We start from the raw sequence: 17,883 nt of genomic DNA, 5'->3' as shown, positions 1-17,883 counted from the left end.
CTAGAGGATGCCAGAAATGAGTAAATATGACTTTTCTTAGCTTCTGAATTTTTATAGAAGACTGAGGTTGATTTCAAAGACCACTTGCAATCCTAATGCTAGGAAGGTGGGGACAGGCAGGTCCTGGGCTCCTGAGGCTCACCTAGCCCACTTGCCAAGTTTCAGGCCAATCAGGTGCCCTGTCTCAAAGAACAAGGTAGATGGCTCCTGAGGAACACCATGGAGGTTAACCTTACACACACACACCTCTGTAATCTACTTGGTCTTTTTTTTTTTTTTTTTTTTTTTTTGCTTTTTCAAGACAGGGTTTCTCTGCATAACAATCCTGGTTGTCCTGGAACTCATTCTGTAGACCAGGCTGGCCTCAAAATCACAGAGATCTGCTGCCTCTGCCTCCAGAGAGTGGGATTAAAGGCGTGCACCACCACCATCCAGCTATAATCTATTAATAATATCATCTCTTTTTACTCCCGCTACTTGTCCGAAGACCCTGTCACCCAACATGAAAGAACTCTGAATTCAGCTCTTACCCTGCCAGGAAAGCTAAGGAGTAGGAGCTGTTCTTGGAGACAAAGGCCGAGCGATGTGTCTGTATCATTTGGCCCCGAGAAGGTTCTTCATTCTCTGAATCCGAGAGACGTGCAGGACACTGGCAAGGAGACAAGGGAGATAAAATTGGGGTTCCCATCGGATCTATCGTAGCTATGGTTTCAAAGTTCAATCTCTCACTTTTCTGAGTTCCAATTTGATTAGAAGTGCTTTCTGAAAATACTAATTGCAAATGTGGCTTTAACTGAAAATATCCCAAATCAAATTAACCCATTATCAAATTACATTTGATATTTTCTTCCAACTCTGGGAGAGAGGTGACAGACTCAACACAAATAAATAATGGCACTCTTTATGTACTTTGGTCTCTTTTCATAACCAGTTTGGTACCAAGCAAAAGATTATTTGGACCCCATCCTTCTCAGTGTCATTCTAGCTAGGGTCAGTGGCTCATCTTTACATCCGTTTTCGCCGTCTCTAAATCTGTGGTTCTTAACCTGTGGGTCTTGACCCCCTTAACAAACCTTTGTCTCCAACGTATTTACATTATGATTCATAACAGTAGCAAAATTATAGTTATACAGTACCAACGAGAATAATCTTAAGGTTGGGGTCACCACAACATAAGAAACTGTATTAAAGGGTCACAGAATTAGGAAAGTTGAGAACCACTTCACTACTGTAAAGATTCTGCTAAACTGATAAAATATTAAATAAGCTAACAGGCAAGCCCTCAAAAAATAGACTTTACTTTTAGAAACTTAAACAGTATTAAAAAAATCTTAGTTTTATACTATTCACCAAATTCCTTTTAACTGATGAAAACTAAACTGCATTATTAAAACTAAATGGCAAATATCTACATAGACAAAAGCTACCCATGTCTCCACGCTTCCATGCTCACAACCTAGGAACATTAGCTAGGAAATGTCTACCTCTCATCTTTCGTGTTGGATATAGACAAGCCTAAGACAGTGCAGAGCACGGGGAGACAAAAAGTCTGCAGTGACACTAAAAACACCACCGTCCCTCCCAGGCTGGTAGGGGCAGGGGAAGCAGGTGTGGCTTTCATACAGCACAGAAAGGAGTTCATCTAAACCACCCCGTCCAGGGTGGTGACAACTGAGCAACACACATGCTAGATCAGCTTCAAAGCTCACTTTCACCTGGTCTCCTTTTAGTAATTTACCACAGTAGCGTTTAAGACAGTAAGATATCTACAGGAGATTAAAATTCTCAAGTTGTACTAGGGGACAACTGAAGAAAGATATGAATTCTTTATTTACAGGGAAAGGCACAATTTATAATGAACTAAAAAGGAGCTGTAATGCAGTTTGCATGCAAATCAACATTTCTGAATGAAAAGAACATGTAGTGCATACATAAGGGTGTGTGTGTATGTGTGCACGCGTACAGATGTGTGTGCACATTGCACTTAGAAAATAGGTCAGATTAGGATAATTACCAAAATGCCTATAGGGGTTACTCTAGGTTGTAGAATCTTTCATTTCTGATTTGTAATCCTTAATATAACTGTTAGCTATACTGTTCTGTTTTCCAACAATTCACACCATTATTAGATTAATGGTACTATAAGAAAACAACAATTTAAACATTTTATTTCTATTTCAGAAAATAATAGATCATATCTCTCCTTTTGTTTTTGTTTATTTTTTACTTTTTTAAATTTTTATTTATTTATTTTTGGTTTTTCGAGACAGGGTTTCTCTGTAGCTTTGGAGCCTGTCCTGGAACTAGGTCTTGTAGACCAGGCTGGTCTCAAACTCAGAGATCCGTCTGCCTCTGCCTCCAGAGTGCTGGGATTAAAGGCGTGCTCCACCACTGCCCGGATCTCTCCTTTCTTAGAAAGAGTATGTTCTTCTGAGTTTAATATTTTCATGAGCATGCATTAAAAACTTGTGATGGGCAAGGAATTGTGGGAGGTTTTTTTTTTTTTTTAAACATTTTATTTATTTATTATGTGTACAATATTCTGTCTGTGTGTATGTCTGCAGGCCAGAAGAGGGCACCAGACCTCATTACGGATGGTTGTGAGCCACCATGTGGTTGCTGGGAATTGAACTCAGAACCTTTGGAAGAGCAGGCAATGCTCTTAACCACTGAGCCATCTCTCCAGCCCCCTGTGGGAGGTTTTTAAATGGGTCAGAAACACGTCAACAATCAATCAAAATCTATAATAGGAGCATGAAATCTTGTAGCAGTCACTAAGTATTGAGGGTGAAATGAGGAAAGGAGGATGAATGAAGTGAGGATCTCTACCAGTCTGAAGGTGACAGCTTTTAAACTGGACCCAGAGAGACAGAGCAACCTTTCCAGCAGCAAGAAACTCACCAGAAAAAGGGAAGCAGAATATATGCACTGGCAGCAAATGGATATGCACTGGCAGCAAATGGTTCTGCTCCCAAGAGTCTTGGATCATACTCAAGAATGGGAAGACAAGCTAGAATCATGCTTAAGGAAGGACCTGAGTGCTGGCTGAAGAGTCTCACAGAAATGCAGGGTCGTTGAGGTTTGGTGGTACGAAAGTGTAATGACTTGTCTCATCAGGACACACACTTAATACAAAGAGTTCACTGGCTGGCTTTCCATTGAAACTATTCAGATTCTCTTGAGCCCAATTTTAATATAATAAGATTGTTTGTTCAAGACCAAGCACTTGCTTTGCCCCAGTACAGGGACTGAACCCGAGTCTTTGCACATGCCAGTCAAATGTTCTTCTACTCCACTGTTAGCCTTTGTTGGAATTTTTATTTTAGAAAGTTTCACTGAGTTGCCCAAGCTAGCACTGAAGTTGCAATCTTCTGACTTCAGTCTCTCAAGTAGTTGGGAGCACAAGCCTGCATTAGTCTAAAAACTATTAAAGCCATTTAAACGTCCTCAAAAATGTACAAGGAAATAGGAGGGTAGAAAAGGGCAGGATTATAAAAATCCAAAACAAGTTGGATGTTACTCACTGTGCTTTGCATTGACAATATTGTGAACCTGGCTACTGACAATAAGGGAATCTGAAGAGCTGCATTTTCTGATTCCTTTAGAGAAGTGAACTGTGCTGGTTTAACTGATTTCTATTTCAAAAACAGTAGTGCTAAAAGCAAAATAATTATGATGCCCAGCTGTGACATAAAATCAGTATTAGAGACCTGTTCCTGGAGGAAATCTAGGTATGGGGGCTTTGGGACTGTTTGAGGATACTACGATTGGAAAAAGGCATAGCTGAGGCTGCAGTCAAACCAGCATGCATCCTATTGCCTCCTAAGCTAAAGCACGTGTATCCTTACAAGCAGCGGTCTTTCAAATACTGTGAGCCAACTTGTGGGTGCTGGAAATGGAACCCAGTTCCTCTACAAGATCAGCAATCTCTCCGGCACTCCCTCATTCTCCTACTCTCTTATGTTGCCTATCTTCACATATGTTAAGGCTTCATTAATTTCAACCCATTTAAAAAAGTAACCTGAAATTTTAACAAGGCTATATAAAAATACTTAAAAGATATGACTCAAAAATATTCAGCAATCATTAGATGTTCAAACCACTGTAACTAGAATTGGCATTAAACTCCTATTTTTCTATGCGAATATAAGTACATTTTCAAAACGTACTTTCTTGGTACAGTCAGATAGGTTGGTGGGATTTGAATTCAATCCCCAGGACCCACGTGATGGAAAGAGAAGAATAACTCTCACAGCTTATCTTTTGACTGTCACATTTGTACATTTGTGTCAAGGTATGCATTGCTTATACACATACAAGTAAGTAATAAAAAACAGTAATGGATATGTTCAAGCAAGAGTTGGCTCAATCATGTGCCTAACTGGGTAAGCTTAGACTACTCATCTAATATTGGAGAACGTATTTTTTTTGTTATTGTTTTTCAAGACAGGGTTTTCTCTGTGTAACCACCCTGGCTATCCTGGGTCAAGATTTGTAGACCAGGCTGGCCTCAAAATCACAGAGACCTTCCTGCCTCTGCCTCCAGAGTGACGGGATTAAAGGCATGTGCCACCATGCCTGGCTGAGGATGTACTTATACCTAAGCATAGTTCTGCTCAAGGGATTACAGAGGATAAAGGAAAGTAAAATACAGCTTAAAAGAAATCAGAGGGCTAGAGAGATGCTTGAGGGCTGGAGAAATGGCTCAGAGGTTGACAGCACTGGCTGCTCTTCCAGAGGTCTTGAGTTCAATTCCCAGCAACCACATGGAGGCTGACAACAATCAAAAACATCAATAAGATCTGGTGCCTTCTTCTGGCCTGCAGGCATACATGCTGGCAGAATACTGTATACATAATAAATAAACCTTAAAAAATCTAATTGAAGATGTTAAGATGTATGAAGTTTAATGCAAAAACCAGCACATACGTCAGTATGATGGTATACATACAAATCTTATCACGTGTAGCACACTGACCCAGGCTGTCACTGCCCCATTCAAAACTGCTTCCTCCATCTCCATCTGGATGGGAAGTGCTTCCCTACTCCTAGGCTGCACAGAGCTCTCAGACCCACTTCCCTGGCTGGACGGCAGACTGGGCAGATGTCCACCCAGGTGCCCACTGACCTGCTCCAGAGTTGTTTTCAGCACCACTGGCTCATCTCTTGTTTTCTGTTCATCCGTTTTCCTTTTTCCCATTTCTGAATCCTCCTGCAGTACCTTGTGGATCTTATCTTCACAAGTTTTTTCTTCCTGTAACTTCTCTTCTCTCAGCTGAAAAATACAAATCACACAGAGACGTGGAGTTTTGAAAATCCCAGACTTGAAAACCTCTTTACTCTACAGACAAGTGGCAGCCTCCAGGGTGACTCTCATTAAACATGGCCACCCCAATTTTTACATAAATCTGCTTTTACTTGGCACTAGCTAAAACACAGTTCACGGAGTAAAACTGAATTACTCTGCATTCTTATTTTCCCAAAACATTTTGTATATAAGTAAATATAATGAAAATGAATAACTGTGTGTACATACAGTTTAAGATGAAGTTATGATTTTTAAATGATTTATTATCATTATTTACATCCCTACTGCAGTTTCTCCTTCCTCCCCTCCTAGCTCCCCACCCCCGTTTCCCTTCAGAAAAGAACAGGCCCCCCATGGATATCAACCAATCGTGGCATATCAAGTTGCAGTAGACCAAGCACCTCCCCTCATATTAAGGCTGGGCAAGGTGACCCAGTATGAGGAAGGGGGTTCCAGAAGCTGGCAAAAGAGTGAGACAGCCTCTGTTTCCACTGTTGGGACTCCCACAGAAGACCAAGTTCACACTGTAACACACATGCAGAGGGCCTAGGTTAGTCCCATGCAGGTTCCCTGGTTGTTGGTTCAGTATCTGTGCTGCTCTGCAACATGAAACAAAAAACCTAGCTGCATAGACAGATCTATTCACATAGGAAAAATAAATCTAACCCTAACAATCCTTGCCCCATAAGTTACATATAATTGTACTGGGTGGGTCAGGAGAAGCACCGAAGCAGCCCCAAGAGCATGTGAGTAGCTGGTTGGGTCTTATTAGCAACAACAATGACTTCTCCCAGTTCCAACATCCTGCATTTTATGTTCATATCCTAGTCACAGGATAGGTCAACGAAGACACAAGACCTACAAGAAATCTAAGGCACAGATATATGCTTCTCATTCAGGAAAGGCAGTGTTGCATTATGCAACTAGAAGAGAACTTAAAAACCTGGGAACTCTTAGGTCAACGGTTCATCTCTTATTTAGCTCAGAATAGGGACCTCTGTGCCTTTCTCTGACAAAACTATGGCTGAAAGTATTCTAAATAGTTGGCAGAGGATCTTGCTGTGCTCTTAGCAAGCAGTTCTTTCTACTGTTATTTCATTTTTTTACTGCTCGATGTTTTAATAAATTTAAATGAGATGATACATCCCAAGCACTGATATTTATAGTTTTCATTTCTTGTAAAAAAGATAAAGCTAAAGAAAAAATGATAGTTTAGGGGAGGTTATGGCTTATTTTTAATTAGTTAGTGAATTATTTATTTCGTGTGCACATTTGCACCAATCAGCAGGAGCATGCGAGCATGCCATGGTGTACACGTGGTTGAGGACAACATGGAGGAGCTGGTTCTCTCCTCCTACCAGGTGGGTCCCAGGGTCACACTATGGGGTGGGGCTTGGCAGCATGTGTTTTCACTCATTAGGTCATCTCACTGGCCCTTGTTTTACAACAGAAGGGCTCACTATGTAGCCCAGACTACCTTTGAGCTCGGTGTTCCTCCTTTGACTTCCCAAGAGCTGGCATTACAGGCTTGCACCATCACACCAAGTTAAAACATACTTTTGATAGGCTGTTGTGTCTAGGTTTAAATAATAATAATAGTCCACAGTAACAAAAGCAAAACCATAAAGCCTGCTTAGTCTTATTTTTCAGATTTCTATGGATCTCCTCTAAGGCTGACTAGTCTCTAAGACACTGAACCTGCTTCAGGTGGTTATATATAAGCAGAAATACCACAGACAATGTTACGCAAGAAGATTCAAATGAAACGGACTCACAGCTCCGCCCAATCCAATTGAGACCATATAGGAAGAAGAGCGAATCCACAAACAGGAAACAAAACTGATGTCAGCGCTCACGGCCCACAGAGAGGATTTTATGTCTTCTACAACTGAACACAGCCCACACAGATAGGCATTTGCTTTTCAGGGATACAGAGGCAAACTGGCCCCAAAGGGATCAGGTTTAGCCTTTTAGTCATTGTTATTTGCTATCTGTGTGCCAGGAACTGAGCTAAGACCTCAGCCTCTGTGTCCATGACATTTGTATAGTTTCCCACGTTTCACTCACACCTGTAAGACTCCATGAAAGGATCTAACAGTTTTAGGTAGCATATGGAGGCCTGAGGATGCTGTGTCTAATGGCCATGTTGAAGCAACAGACTGTCTCCACAGGATTTGCCCTGCTCATAACTTCATTGGTATGCGTGGCTATAACTTTGGTGTTGAGTAAGTGAACACAGGAGGTTCCCTGAGTGTAAGGAAGCATCCTAGTAAACTAGTTGTACTTAAGAAGTGGGCTGTGGGAAGTCCAGCTGTGTCCTGAACCAATTCCTTCCCCAAAAGTAACCACAATCTTGGTTTCTAATACTTTAACAAAAATCACTTTTTCCTTTTTTTTTTTTTTAATTCTCTCATATATTACATCCCAATCAGTTTCCCCTCCCTCTACTCCTCTCAGGGGCAACCCCATCTCCTTGTTCCATTTCACTTCAGAAAAGAATACCTCCAGGGCAATCAACCAAACATGGCACAACAAATTATAGTAAGACCAGACATATTAAGGCTGGACGAGGAGACCAAGTTGGGGGAAAAGGGCCCCAAGAACAGGTAGAAGTCAGAGACACCCCATTCCCAGAGTCCCGCAAGAACACCATGCTACACAATCATAATATACATATATAGCAGACCTCGCTCAGACCCACACAGAGGTCATGACTGTCACTTCGGTCTCTGTGAGCTAAATTGATTCTGTGGGTCAAGTTCTTGTGGTATCCTCAACCCCTCTGGCTCCTATAATCCTTTCTCCTCCTCTCCTGTAGGATTCCCCTGGGCTCCACCTAATGTTTGACTGTGGGTCTCTGCTGACTATCGAGCTAGGTGCTGATCTATGAGTATAGCAGAGCATCATTAGGAATCATTTCATTGGTTTTTTTTTTAATTTTGTTTTTGCCGGTCCTGTTTGGTTCTATCAAAAATCATTTTATACTACTTGCTTTTTGGTGGGCTGCAGGCAGCATCTTACTTTAAAGCCCAAGATGGCCTTGAACTCTCCAGCCTACTGCCTCAGTTTCTCAAATGCTGCATTTGCTACTATAGTTGGTCTAGTTTTGAATTTTACATACATGGAGTTTTATGCTTTTTGACTATAATCATTCATGATCATTCTGTGAAACTTATTGTGTGTTCCTTCTCATTTTTTGTATTCTCTTGTTTGGTTTTAAAATAATTTAACCATTCTGTTATTTATAGATAGCTAGAGACATTCTATTCTGTGGCTATTTAGAAATAAGCTGATAACCTTGACGACTTACCTAGGCATACGCATACCACAGAATAGTATCTAGAGAAACTGTGAGTCATAAGACATGGGCATGCTGCCAGCTTTTCAAGCTGGTTATCAAACTACACTCCCACCTGCAGCCTCTCCACGTAGGAGGACAACAGTCGCTCCAGATTCCCCATCACTCGGTGCTCTATTTTTGCCATCCTGTGGGTTGGTACTGCATGAGGACTCTAATCTGCATTCTTCTGAGAAGAGCCCTGCAGAGTACCTTTCCTGAGCTCACTGTTTGCACATCCTCTTCCCAGCATGGATATTCACATCTCTGCCCTGCTAGTAAAAGTTCCCTATATTCTCTGGATAGGAAGTACATACATATATCTACATATATGTTTGTGTATTACAGCTTAAAGCATTCACCAAAAGTCCATGTGTTGAAATGTAACCTTCATATTTGCACACTAACAGTATGATGACAGGGTTCTGAGACATCAGTCATGAGTGCGGGGTTTTCCTGATCACATCAACGACTCCTTAAGAGAAGAGAGATATGCTATGCTAGCACACTTGCTGTCTTAACGTATATTAGTTACCTTTCTATGGCTGCGATAAAACACCACAACCAAGTCAGCTTAAGAAGAGTTTATTTGGGCTTGTGGTTAGAGTGGGAGGTGTCCATGATGGCAGAGCGGAGGCATGACTGCTGGAGGTGGAAACTAAGAGCTCACATCTTGAATCATCAGGGAGCAGGGCACTAGGAAAGGCCTGGGTTTTTAAACCTCAAATCCTACCCCCAGTTACATACTCCTTCCAGCAATGCCCTGCCACCTAAGCGTCCCCAGATAGCAGCACCAACTGGAGACCATCCATTCAAACGCCCAAGACTAAGGGGACATCTCGTTCAAGCCATCACACTGCGACATCCTCACCAAATAATTAGCAGACGCAAGGACCACATTTATGGACTGTGCCACCTCAAGTAATCCTGTCTTTATAGATTACCTAGTTTATAAAGGCAATGAACTAAACGTGAACTACAACATACCTGTGCACTCAGATACACAGGTTACTTCCCACACAGCCTAAACACAGAAAATTCCAATTTGTACCACTGTTTAATTTAATTGCATGGAGAGTGTATTTTTCTGTTTCATTTAAGCATTCATTCTCACATACAATGAGGTCATGAGAATCCACTCCCTGAGTGTCCTGGAACTCACTATCTGTACCAGACTGGCCTTGAACTCACAAAGATCCTCCTGCCTTTGCTTCCTGAGTGCTGGAATTTAAAAGCATGCACCACCATGACTAATTTCTTTTTTCAATCAACCATGTTAGAGCTGAAGAGATGGCTCAGTGGTGGTGAACAGTGCTTGCTGCAATTTCCAGCACCCCTGACAGGCAGCTCAAAAAATAAAACAGCCCTCTGGCCTCTGTGGGTACCTGAACACACATGTACACATTACACACACCTATACACACAAGTAATAGAAAAAAAATCTTTTTCAAAAAAATCACTATATTAAGGAATAATCAATAGGACATGAAGAAGACTTGAAAAGTTCAATGAGTTTGACAAATGTATATACATCCATGTTACCATTTCACTAATCAAGATACAGACAACTTCCACCACTTACAAAGCCTCTTTGAGCTCATCAGTAATCTCCCACCTACTCAGTCTTGGAGAATCATCAACCTGACTACTATTACCTATTATAGACTAGTTTTGCCAATTATAAAATTATAGCACTTGAAGACAGCAAAGACAGCTCAGCCAGGAAGGCACTTGCCATGCAAATATGAGGACCTATTTTCTACAACCCTTGTAAAAGGTCAGTACGTTGGCCTATATTTGTAATCCCAGAACTGGAGGCAGACACAGAAGGAGTCCATGGGACTTGCTGGCCAGCCTGCTGTCTTACCTAACTGGTGAGGTCTAGGTCCCACTGAGAGACTCAAAACAAGATAGACAGCACCTAAAGAATAAGTTCATGGTCATCCTCTGGCCTCCACATACACACACATACACACACACACACACACACACACACAGCCCTACAATTCCCTATGTCAATTGTTCATTCAATTTGTTTTTGAGACTTACATATAACTGGGTTTGTAATTAGATATTCTTTTATATTAGTAAGACCTACTTCACTGCATGAACATACCCACTTTTAAATTTTACTCAAATATTAAAGAGTGCAGGTTAAACTACATAACTACTCCTAAAACTCTTTCCATGGAGGGTATATTGCTGTAAAGTTCTAGCTTCAAGGCACGAAGTTCAGGTTCTTCCAAATGCTTACATTATTCTTACATTTTGTCTTTCCACCAATGGGAGAGGATGTAAGGTGTTGCCTCTGTGGTTTTAATTAGTATTTCCCTAATGGCTAATTACGCTGTCTTTTCATGTCCTTAATAGGCTATGTTCTTTTGTGAAATGTCTGTTCAAACCTTTTGCCCTTCTGTAATTTTATTTACTTATTATTTTATTAGAATGTACAAGAATTTCTGATCTATTCTAGATACAAGTTCACTGTTAGATACACACTCTGAGAATAAAATCTTCTAATCTTTCTTTTACTTTTGTATTTCCTTAATAACAGATTTGAAGAACAAGGTTTGTGGGGTTTACTTTGCTTTTACTTTCTGAAAAAGTCGATATATTGGTTGGCTTATTTAGGGTTGCTACTGTTATGATGAAACATCATGAGCAAATGCAACTTGGGAGGGAAATTCTCATATTAGTAAATAGCAAAAGCGGGATTTGAAATAGGGCAGTTGGCTTTCCAATATTGCCTTTCAGCTTAGGTTAATATTAACTGTATAATATCTGCATTTTTTTAAAATTCTGAGATAAACAAGCAGATTCTTAATTATAATAAAGGGTCAGTGAACTGGGCATGGTGGCATACATCTTCAATCTCAGCACTCAGAGCCAGAGACAGACCGATCTCTATGAGTTAGAGGCCAGCCTAGTCTACATATTAAGTTCCAGGCCAGCCATGGATATACAGAGAGAACCTGTTTCAAAAAAAAAAAAAGTGAGACTTTTAAATGTATGTTTTAAAAGGGCTGTAAAGGTGGCTCAGCTTAGCTTTACCCCTCACCTGAAGGGAGTGGTCCCAGTGGCCAGGACAAATCACCTTATCTACCGCCCAGACCCACATCCTGAGCCTTGGGTTGGCCCACCCTAGCATCTACTATATTCTATGACCTGTTGGAGTGCGTGGAGGGACAATCCACAGGATCTCCATGACTTGGGGCAACAGCAGGATGTCTGAGGAGTTTCAGTGAGGGTCCATGATGATGGTGTGCCAGAGGCCCTGAGTCAGATTAATGACTCAATGCAATGACATCTGCGGGTGGGGCTGACTGGACACAAGGGTACACTGTGTGACACACTGCAGCTCCCAATGCCACTAGGATGAATGAAGAAGTGTTGGAAAGATGGAGGAGGGAAGTAGTTATTTTGCTTTAAATTAATGTTGGGGGAGGTCATGCTTCAAGGGTAAAGGACAGACATGGAGGAAATGGGAGGTAAGCAGGATTGGAGTACATGATGTGAAATTCCCAAAGAATCAATAAAGAATTATGAGCCTATGGGGTCATTTTCATTCAATTAACATTCCATTCCCTGGGCTCCATAGGTTTACGGCTATATCATAACACAAAATGCATTCAGTTCAATTTACAAAAGTCTCTATAGTCTATAATAATCTCAGCATCGTTTAAAAGTCCAAAGTTCGTCAAAGTCTCTTTTGAGATTCATGCAATCTCTTAACTGTAATCCTCTGTAAAATCAAAATCAAAAAGTAGATCATATACTTCCAACATATAATGGCACAGGATATATATATTACCATTCCAAATGTAGGAAGGGAACGTAGTGAGGAAATCCTGGACCAAAGCAGGACTAAAAGCCAGCTGGGCAAACTCCTTCAGTTCTTCACTCCTTTCGGTTCTGTTAACTGCAACGCGATTCTCTCTTCCGGGCTAGTTCTACTTCCTGTTAGCAGTTCTCTTTGGCACATATCTCATGCTCTGGCATCTCCAACATTTTGAAGTCTTCAGGCAATCCAAGATTCACCTTTACAGCTTCATACAATGGCCTCTCTCGGCCTCCATGCAGGGACACCCCTGACAAATGTCTGGGTTTGGTGGCTTTCCTTAGCTGTGGAGGAAGATCCTATAAAGCCTTTCTTCTATCTTTGACTTTAAAGCCAGAACAATGTGGCCTCAGCTGCCAAGTTTTGCTGCTTTCTGGGGCTGGAACACGGCCTCCTCATTCAATTACATCTTCACCAGCTTTCTGTTTTCAATGGTTCCTTCACTGCCTAAGCTTGGCTTCCAGAAACTGAATCTGTAGACCAGGTCGGCCTTTAACTCAGAGGTCTGCTTGCCTGTCTCCTGCGTACTGGGGTTAAAGGCATGTGCTGCCATGCCTTGACCTAAACTGTTCTTTAATTCCTTTTCACAAACTGGAAGCTTAGCTGGGTGGGGTCTGGCCCTGATCAGAGTCATCACTCCATTTATTCTTTCTGGCATCAGGCTTTTCTTTAAACTTCTTCCTGGTGCTCCTTTTCTTTTCAAACTTCATGTTTTGAATTTTCCCTTGCTCAGCTTGCTCCTTTTCATTATAGATCTGCTTAAGACTGGCCACTAGTAACCAAGCAACACAGCTATTGCCAGGCTGTTTTGAAATGTCCTCCACCAAAGCAGTTAATCGAAACTCTATAATTTAGCCTCAGACTGTTTGTTTTTTTGTTTGTTTGTTTGTTTTCTATTTTTGCTTTTTGGACAAGGGCAGAAAGCAGCCAGGGTCTCCAGGCCACATATTAATAGTCTTCTGTGAAACTCGAGCTGGGCCCCCACAGTTCAAATTATCTTGAACGACTAGGATGGCCCTTTAAGCCTTACTTAAAACATTTATTTAACTGCTTTTCTAACCCAAAGTTCAAAGTCCAAATTCCTCCAAACAAAAGCATCATAGGCCTATCACAGCAATACCCCAGTCCCTGGTACCAACTTCTGTCTTAGGGTTTTATTGCTGTGAAGAGACACACTATAACCACAGCAACTTTTTTTTTTTTTTTTTTTGAATTTTCGAGACAGGGTTTCTCCGTAGCTTTTGGTTCCTGTCCTGGAACTAGCTCTTGTAGACCAGGCTGGCCTCGAACTCACAGAGATCCGCCTGCCTATGCCTCCTGAGAGCTGGGATTAAAGGCGTGCACCACCACCGCCCAGCTCATAAAAACTTTCATAAAGGCAGTTATTTAATTGGAGCTGGTTTACAGTTCAGAGGTGTAATCTATTATCGTCATGGTGGGAAGAATGACAGCATGCAGACAGACATGGAAGAAGCTGAGAGTTCTACATCTGGGTCCACAGACAACAGGAAGAGACCAAGATACACTAGGCCTGAATTGAGCTTCTGAGACCTCAAAGCCTACCTCTAGCAACACACTTCCTCGAACACCACTACACCTCCCCATAGTGCCAGTCCCTATGAGCCAATGGGGCCATTTTCATTCAAAGTACTACAAAGTCTAATTAAGTAGATAGTTTAACAAAGTATTTTATTTATACTAGAGGCTAAATAGTTACAGATAGATGATTCCTCTGTTTGGTTTGCAAGTAATATTGAGATGATTTTATTTAAATTATTCTCTAAGCCATAACAATTATTTTAATATAGTAATCTTATAAGTATTGATCCTGTCTCATAAATATGAAAGTAGAAAGGCAAAAATATCACATTTCATAAATAACTTGAATACTTGTTACTCTAAATCTGATCACACTCTGCATGTCTTGTGTTATGTTATTTTTTTCCAAAAAGTACATTACTCGAAAAAGCTGTTCCCATCTGTGTAGTTGCAAGTTTAAGCACCCATCCTATAGAGACAGTCTTCCTTTGTGTGGTGAGGATTAAAGTACACTCTTAGGGGCTTTCTTTCCCTTGTACCAGGCATTTGCCTGTTCTCAGATCATAAGGCTCTGCACTATTTCTCTGTCTCTAGAAAGAAGAACACCAGCACATGTCAGAAACGGGCATTTTTCTCAAACAGTATGTAATGTTCTAGAGGAAAAAATAGCAGATAGAATAGACAAAGAACACTAGAAATCTTAAAATGCATCCTGTCCTATCACAAACCAAGGACATTGTTACATAAATCACTGTTCATACAGGAGAGGCTTTAGGATTAGATAACCAACAACTGAATAAACATTTATACTTAAAAACACTATAGAAAAAACTTTAAAATAGGCCAACCAGCTGCTGCTTCTGTAATATGAGAGAACATGTTTTAAAGTCCCTAGGTTGTTGCAAGTGTTTTCTAAAATAAGCAAAGAAACAGAAAACAAATAAGGGAAAAGCTAGTTTAAAATTAGGTTATGACACAACATATATACCGCCAAATAGATTGAGTAAAATGTCCAAGTTTTAGTAAAATCACAATTAGACCACTATACCCTAGCTTCTCAACTTTACTCCTATGCTAGCAACCTTATCTTCTGCAGTTCTTTCTTGATAATAAACCTGACAGCTCATTTTTTATCCCTACCCATTATGCCTTCAAGTCCCTTCTTTAATAAACCTAGATCCACGACCAAAGCCTTAACAACTAGTGGGCACAGTGCCACATACTATAATTTCACCTTCTTGGGAGCTGAAGGCCTGAGTACAAGACCAACCTGGGCCTCACAGTAAGACTTGTACTTCAAAAACAAAGCAACAGCATGCAACTCCAATAACTTCTTTGTATACATCTTCTAATCTACTATACCCTTTCTACCAAACTTTTAGACAAACTTTAACCGTGGTTTAACTTAAGATTAAGAAAAAGTATTCTATTTGGTCTATTTCTATTGTATGAGGCAGATACTGCAAGTTTCCAGCCAGGATCTATGCTTTCTTTTCTTACAAAAGAAATCTTGATTTTACTCAGGAAATTCACATACTTGCTAAAATGCTATACTTCCCAGGCTCCCTACAACAGATCTGTGACATTAGAATTTACAATCCTGATGAGTCAGGGAAAGATCTTTCAAAGGACCCAATTCACTCAATAGATGTGGCTCTAGAAGGGTCACCCGTTCACACAAGGAAAACAGCACTCCTGGAGATAGGCAAACACAAAAACAAAGTAATTCACAGCCCTGAGTCATAATACTGCTGTGCTCTGCCCTGAACTACCTGCCTTCCATGTTTGTGTGACCCAAGGATAATAAAAAGTCTTATTATCTTTAAAATAATGTTTTATTGGTATATTTAAGGTGTCCCGCATGATATCATAGGATACACATAGATAGTAAGACAGTCAACACACTTAGATCAACTCACATAGTCATTTTCTTTGTTTTTATGGCAAGAACAAAAGAAGAAAACCATTCTTACATACTGTGAGTTGTTATTTTAGAGTTTCTACTATCTACAATAAATACAATTCTTGATTTGTTGGCCTATTCTATTTCTAACATAGTAACTAGAGACACTTTAAACTTGCATGTAAGATTGCATTAGGCTCTTTACCAGGTTAACTACATCTTTGCCCTGGCCCTTCAACATCTCTCAACTCATTTCCTATAACCCTCACCTGCTTCCGTCCTGCTCACGTTTGTATGTTCAGACACACCAAAGCCCTTGTGCACTGACCACACCCAACTGCTGGTCCCTAGGCCTCTGCAGGGCGCCTTCTCACGCTTTACCTGATTTGCTTCTTTCAGGACGCAGTCTTGCCTCTGAAGTAACTTCCCTAACCCTCTTTCCAAAACTGCTCTAATGCTCCCTCCCACTGCTTTCTGACACTTCTGACTGCTTTACTATGTGAAATCATGGTTGCTTATTTCTTGTCTTATCCCCAAAAAGGAATCTCCCTGAAGACAAGAACCTTGTGTGTCTTCTTTTACACTGTATCTCCAGTGATCATACCTGGTGCTCAATAAACACACTGAAGACTCTGTGAGTGTGTGTGTGTGTGTGTGTGTGTGTGTGTGTGTGTACGTGCACATGGCTATATGGAAGAAATGTCTAGCCAGCCATGCCCTTCCCACCACGAGTGAGCAATTGTCGTGCAGGGAGAGAACTAGGGAGGGTTGACATCCAATTTCTGTAGGCCAATCTCAGACAATTAGTTGGAAATTAAAACAAACAAACAAAAACAACAGTTACAGGCTGAAGCTGGAGTTCAGTGTCACAGTACATCCACCATGCCCTAAATTCAAACTCCAATATTGAAAAAAAAATTACTATAACAGTTAAAAGCTTCCCGAATAGTATTTTGTAATTAAGAGATTGTTTCAACTGCTCACTTAGGCTTGTGAATAATTAGGTAATAATTCTGCATGTGGGCATTACTTTATAAAGGTAAATAATCTACTTAATCAGAATCAGGCATTGTCATAGAATAAAGGCAAAATGTGGCGATTGTTTTTCTCACAGTGATAAATGCTTGGAAGAAGTGGCTCAAGGAGGAAAAGCATTTTGTGTGACACTATGGAAGGATACAGTCACTCATGGCAGGAAGGGCCATGTGGTGACTGGCACATGTCCTACAGCCTCCATTACAATTCTCCTGGAGTACTTAGTAAAGTAAAAACTATAAAAATAAAAGTAGTTGCAAGTAATTAGAAGTGCTCACAAGGAAAACTAACACAAACAGTTATTAGCAAGAGCTGTGCTAAGTGTCGAGAACACGTTTCTTGGAAGGATGTGATAGCCCCTCTAAGTTACACTTTCACCTGTGAAAAGACAACTCAAAAGATCTGAGTTAAGTTCACTTCTAGTGTGGCTTTAAATCTATATGGGCTGTTATAACATAGTATATAGAAAGACAGACTACGAAGAGTAAAATTTTAAAGGCCCAATGAATCAAAAGTAAGCATTCTTTAATGTCAATATTTCAGTTAATTTCAAGAAAATAAATACCATGCTAATATGTACACTGTACCTTTCTTAGACATTCATACTCCTCACGAAGTTCTCCAGGCTTGCTTAATTTGATTGGTGCTCTGAATATAAACTCTGGAGGAAAAGGAAAATACTTTCAAATAGAGTTTTGTAAGATGGAAGCATGATAATATTCTACTGCTGACCACCACATTATAAGTCACGTTAAAAATTATGTTTTGTAAGCCGGGCGGTGGTGGCGCATGCCTTTAATCCCAGCACTAGGGAGGCAGAGGCAGGCAGTTCTCTGTGGGTTCGAGACCAGCCTGGTCTAAGTTTTGTTTGTTTGTATTGGTTTGTTTTTTGATACAGGGTCTCAGTATATAGCTCTAGCTGG

General features: G+C 40.6%; 1 protein-coding gene across 2 annotated transcripts in view; it reads right to left on the bottom strand.

The window, feature by feature from the left end:
* LOC121448101 (E3 ubiquitin-protein ligase RNF169-like) overlaps window positions 1–17,883 on the bottom strand; it is a 49,488-nt gene that overhangs the window by 7,733 nt on the left and 23,872 nt on the right. For both annotated transcript variants that reach the window (XM_041651795.1, XM_041651806.1), the window contains exons 2-4: window positions 17,548–17,621; window positions 5,129–5,275; window positions 531–649 (exon numbers count right to left, since the gene is read on the bottom strand). In XM_041651795.1, the coding sequence (XP_041507729.1) occupies window positions 531–649; window positions 5,129–5,275; window positions 17,548–17,621 (340 nt within the window). The remainder of the gene's footprint in view (window positions 1–530; window positions 650–5,128; window positions 5,276–17,547; window positions 17,622–17,883) is intronic.

Source organism: Microtus oregoni, unplaced genomic scaffold (assembly GCF_018167655.1).
Source record: "Microtus oregoni isolate MIOR12 unplaced genomic scaffold, Mior012 000000F_ref0000247, whole genome shotgun sequence".
Lineage (NCBI taxonomy): Eukaryota > Metazoa > Chordata > Mammalia > Rodentia > Cricetidae > Microtus > Microtus oregoni.
Note: the sequence above shows the minus strand (reverse complement) of the source record. Positions and strands in the feature narration are given on the sequence as shown.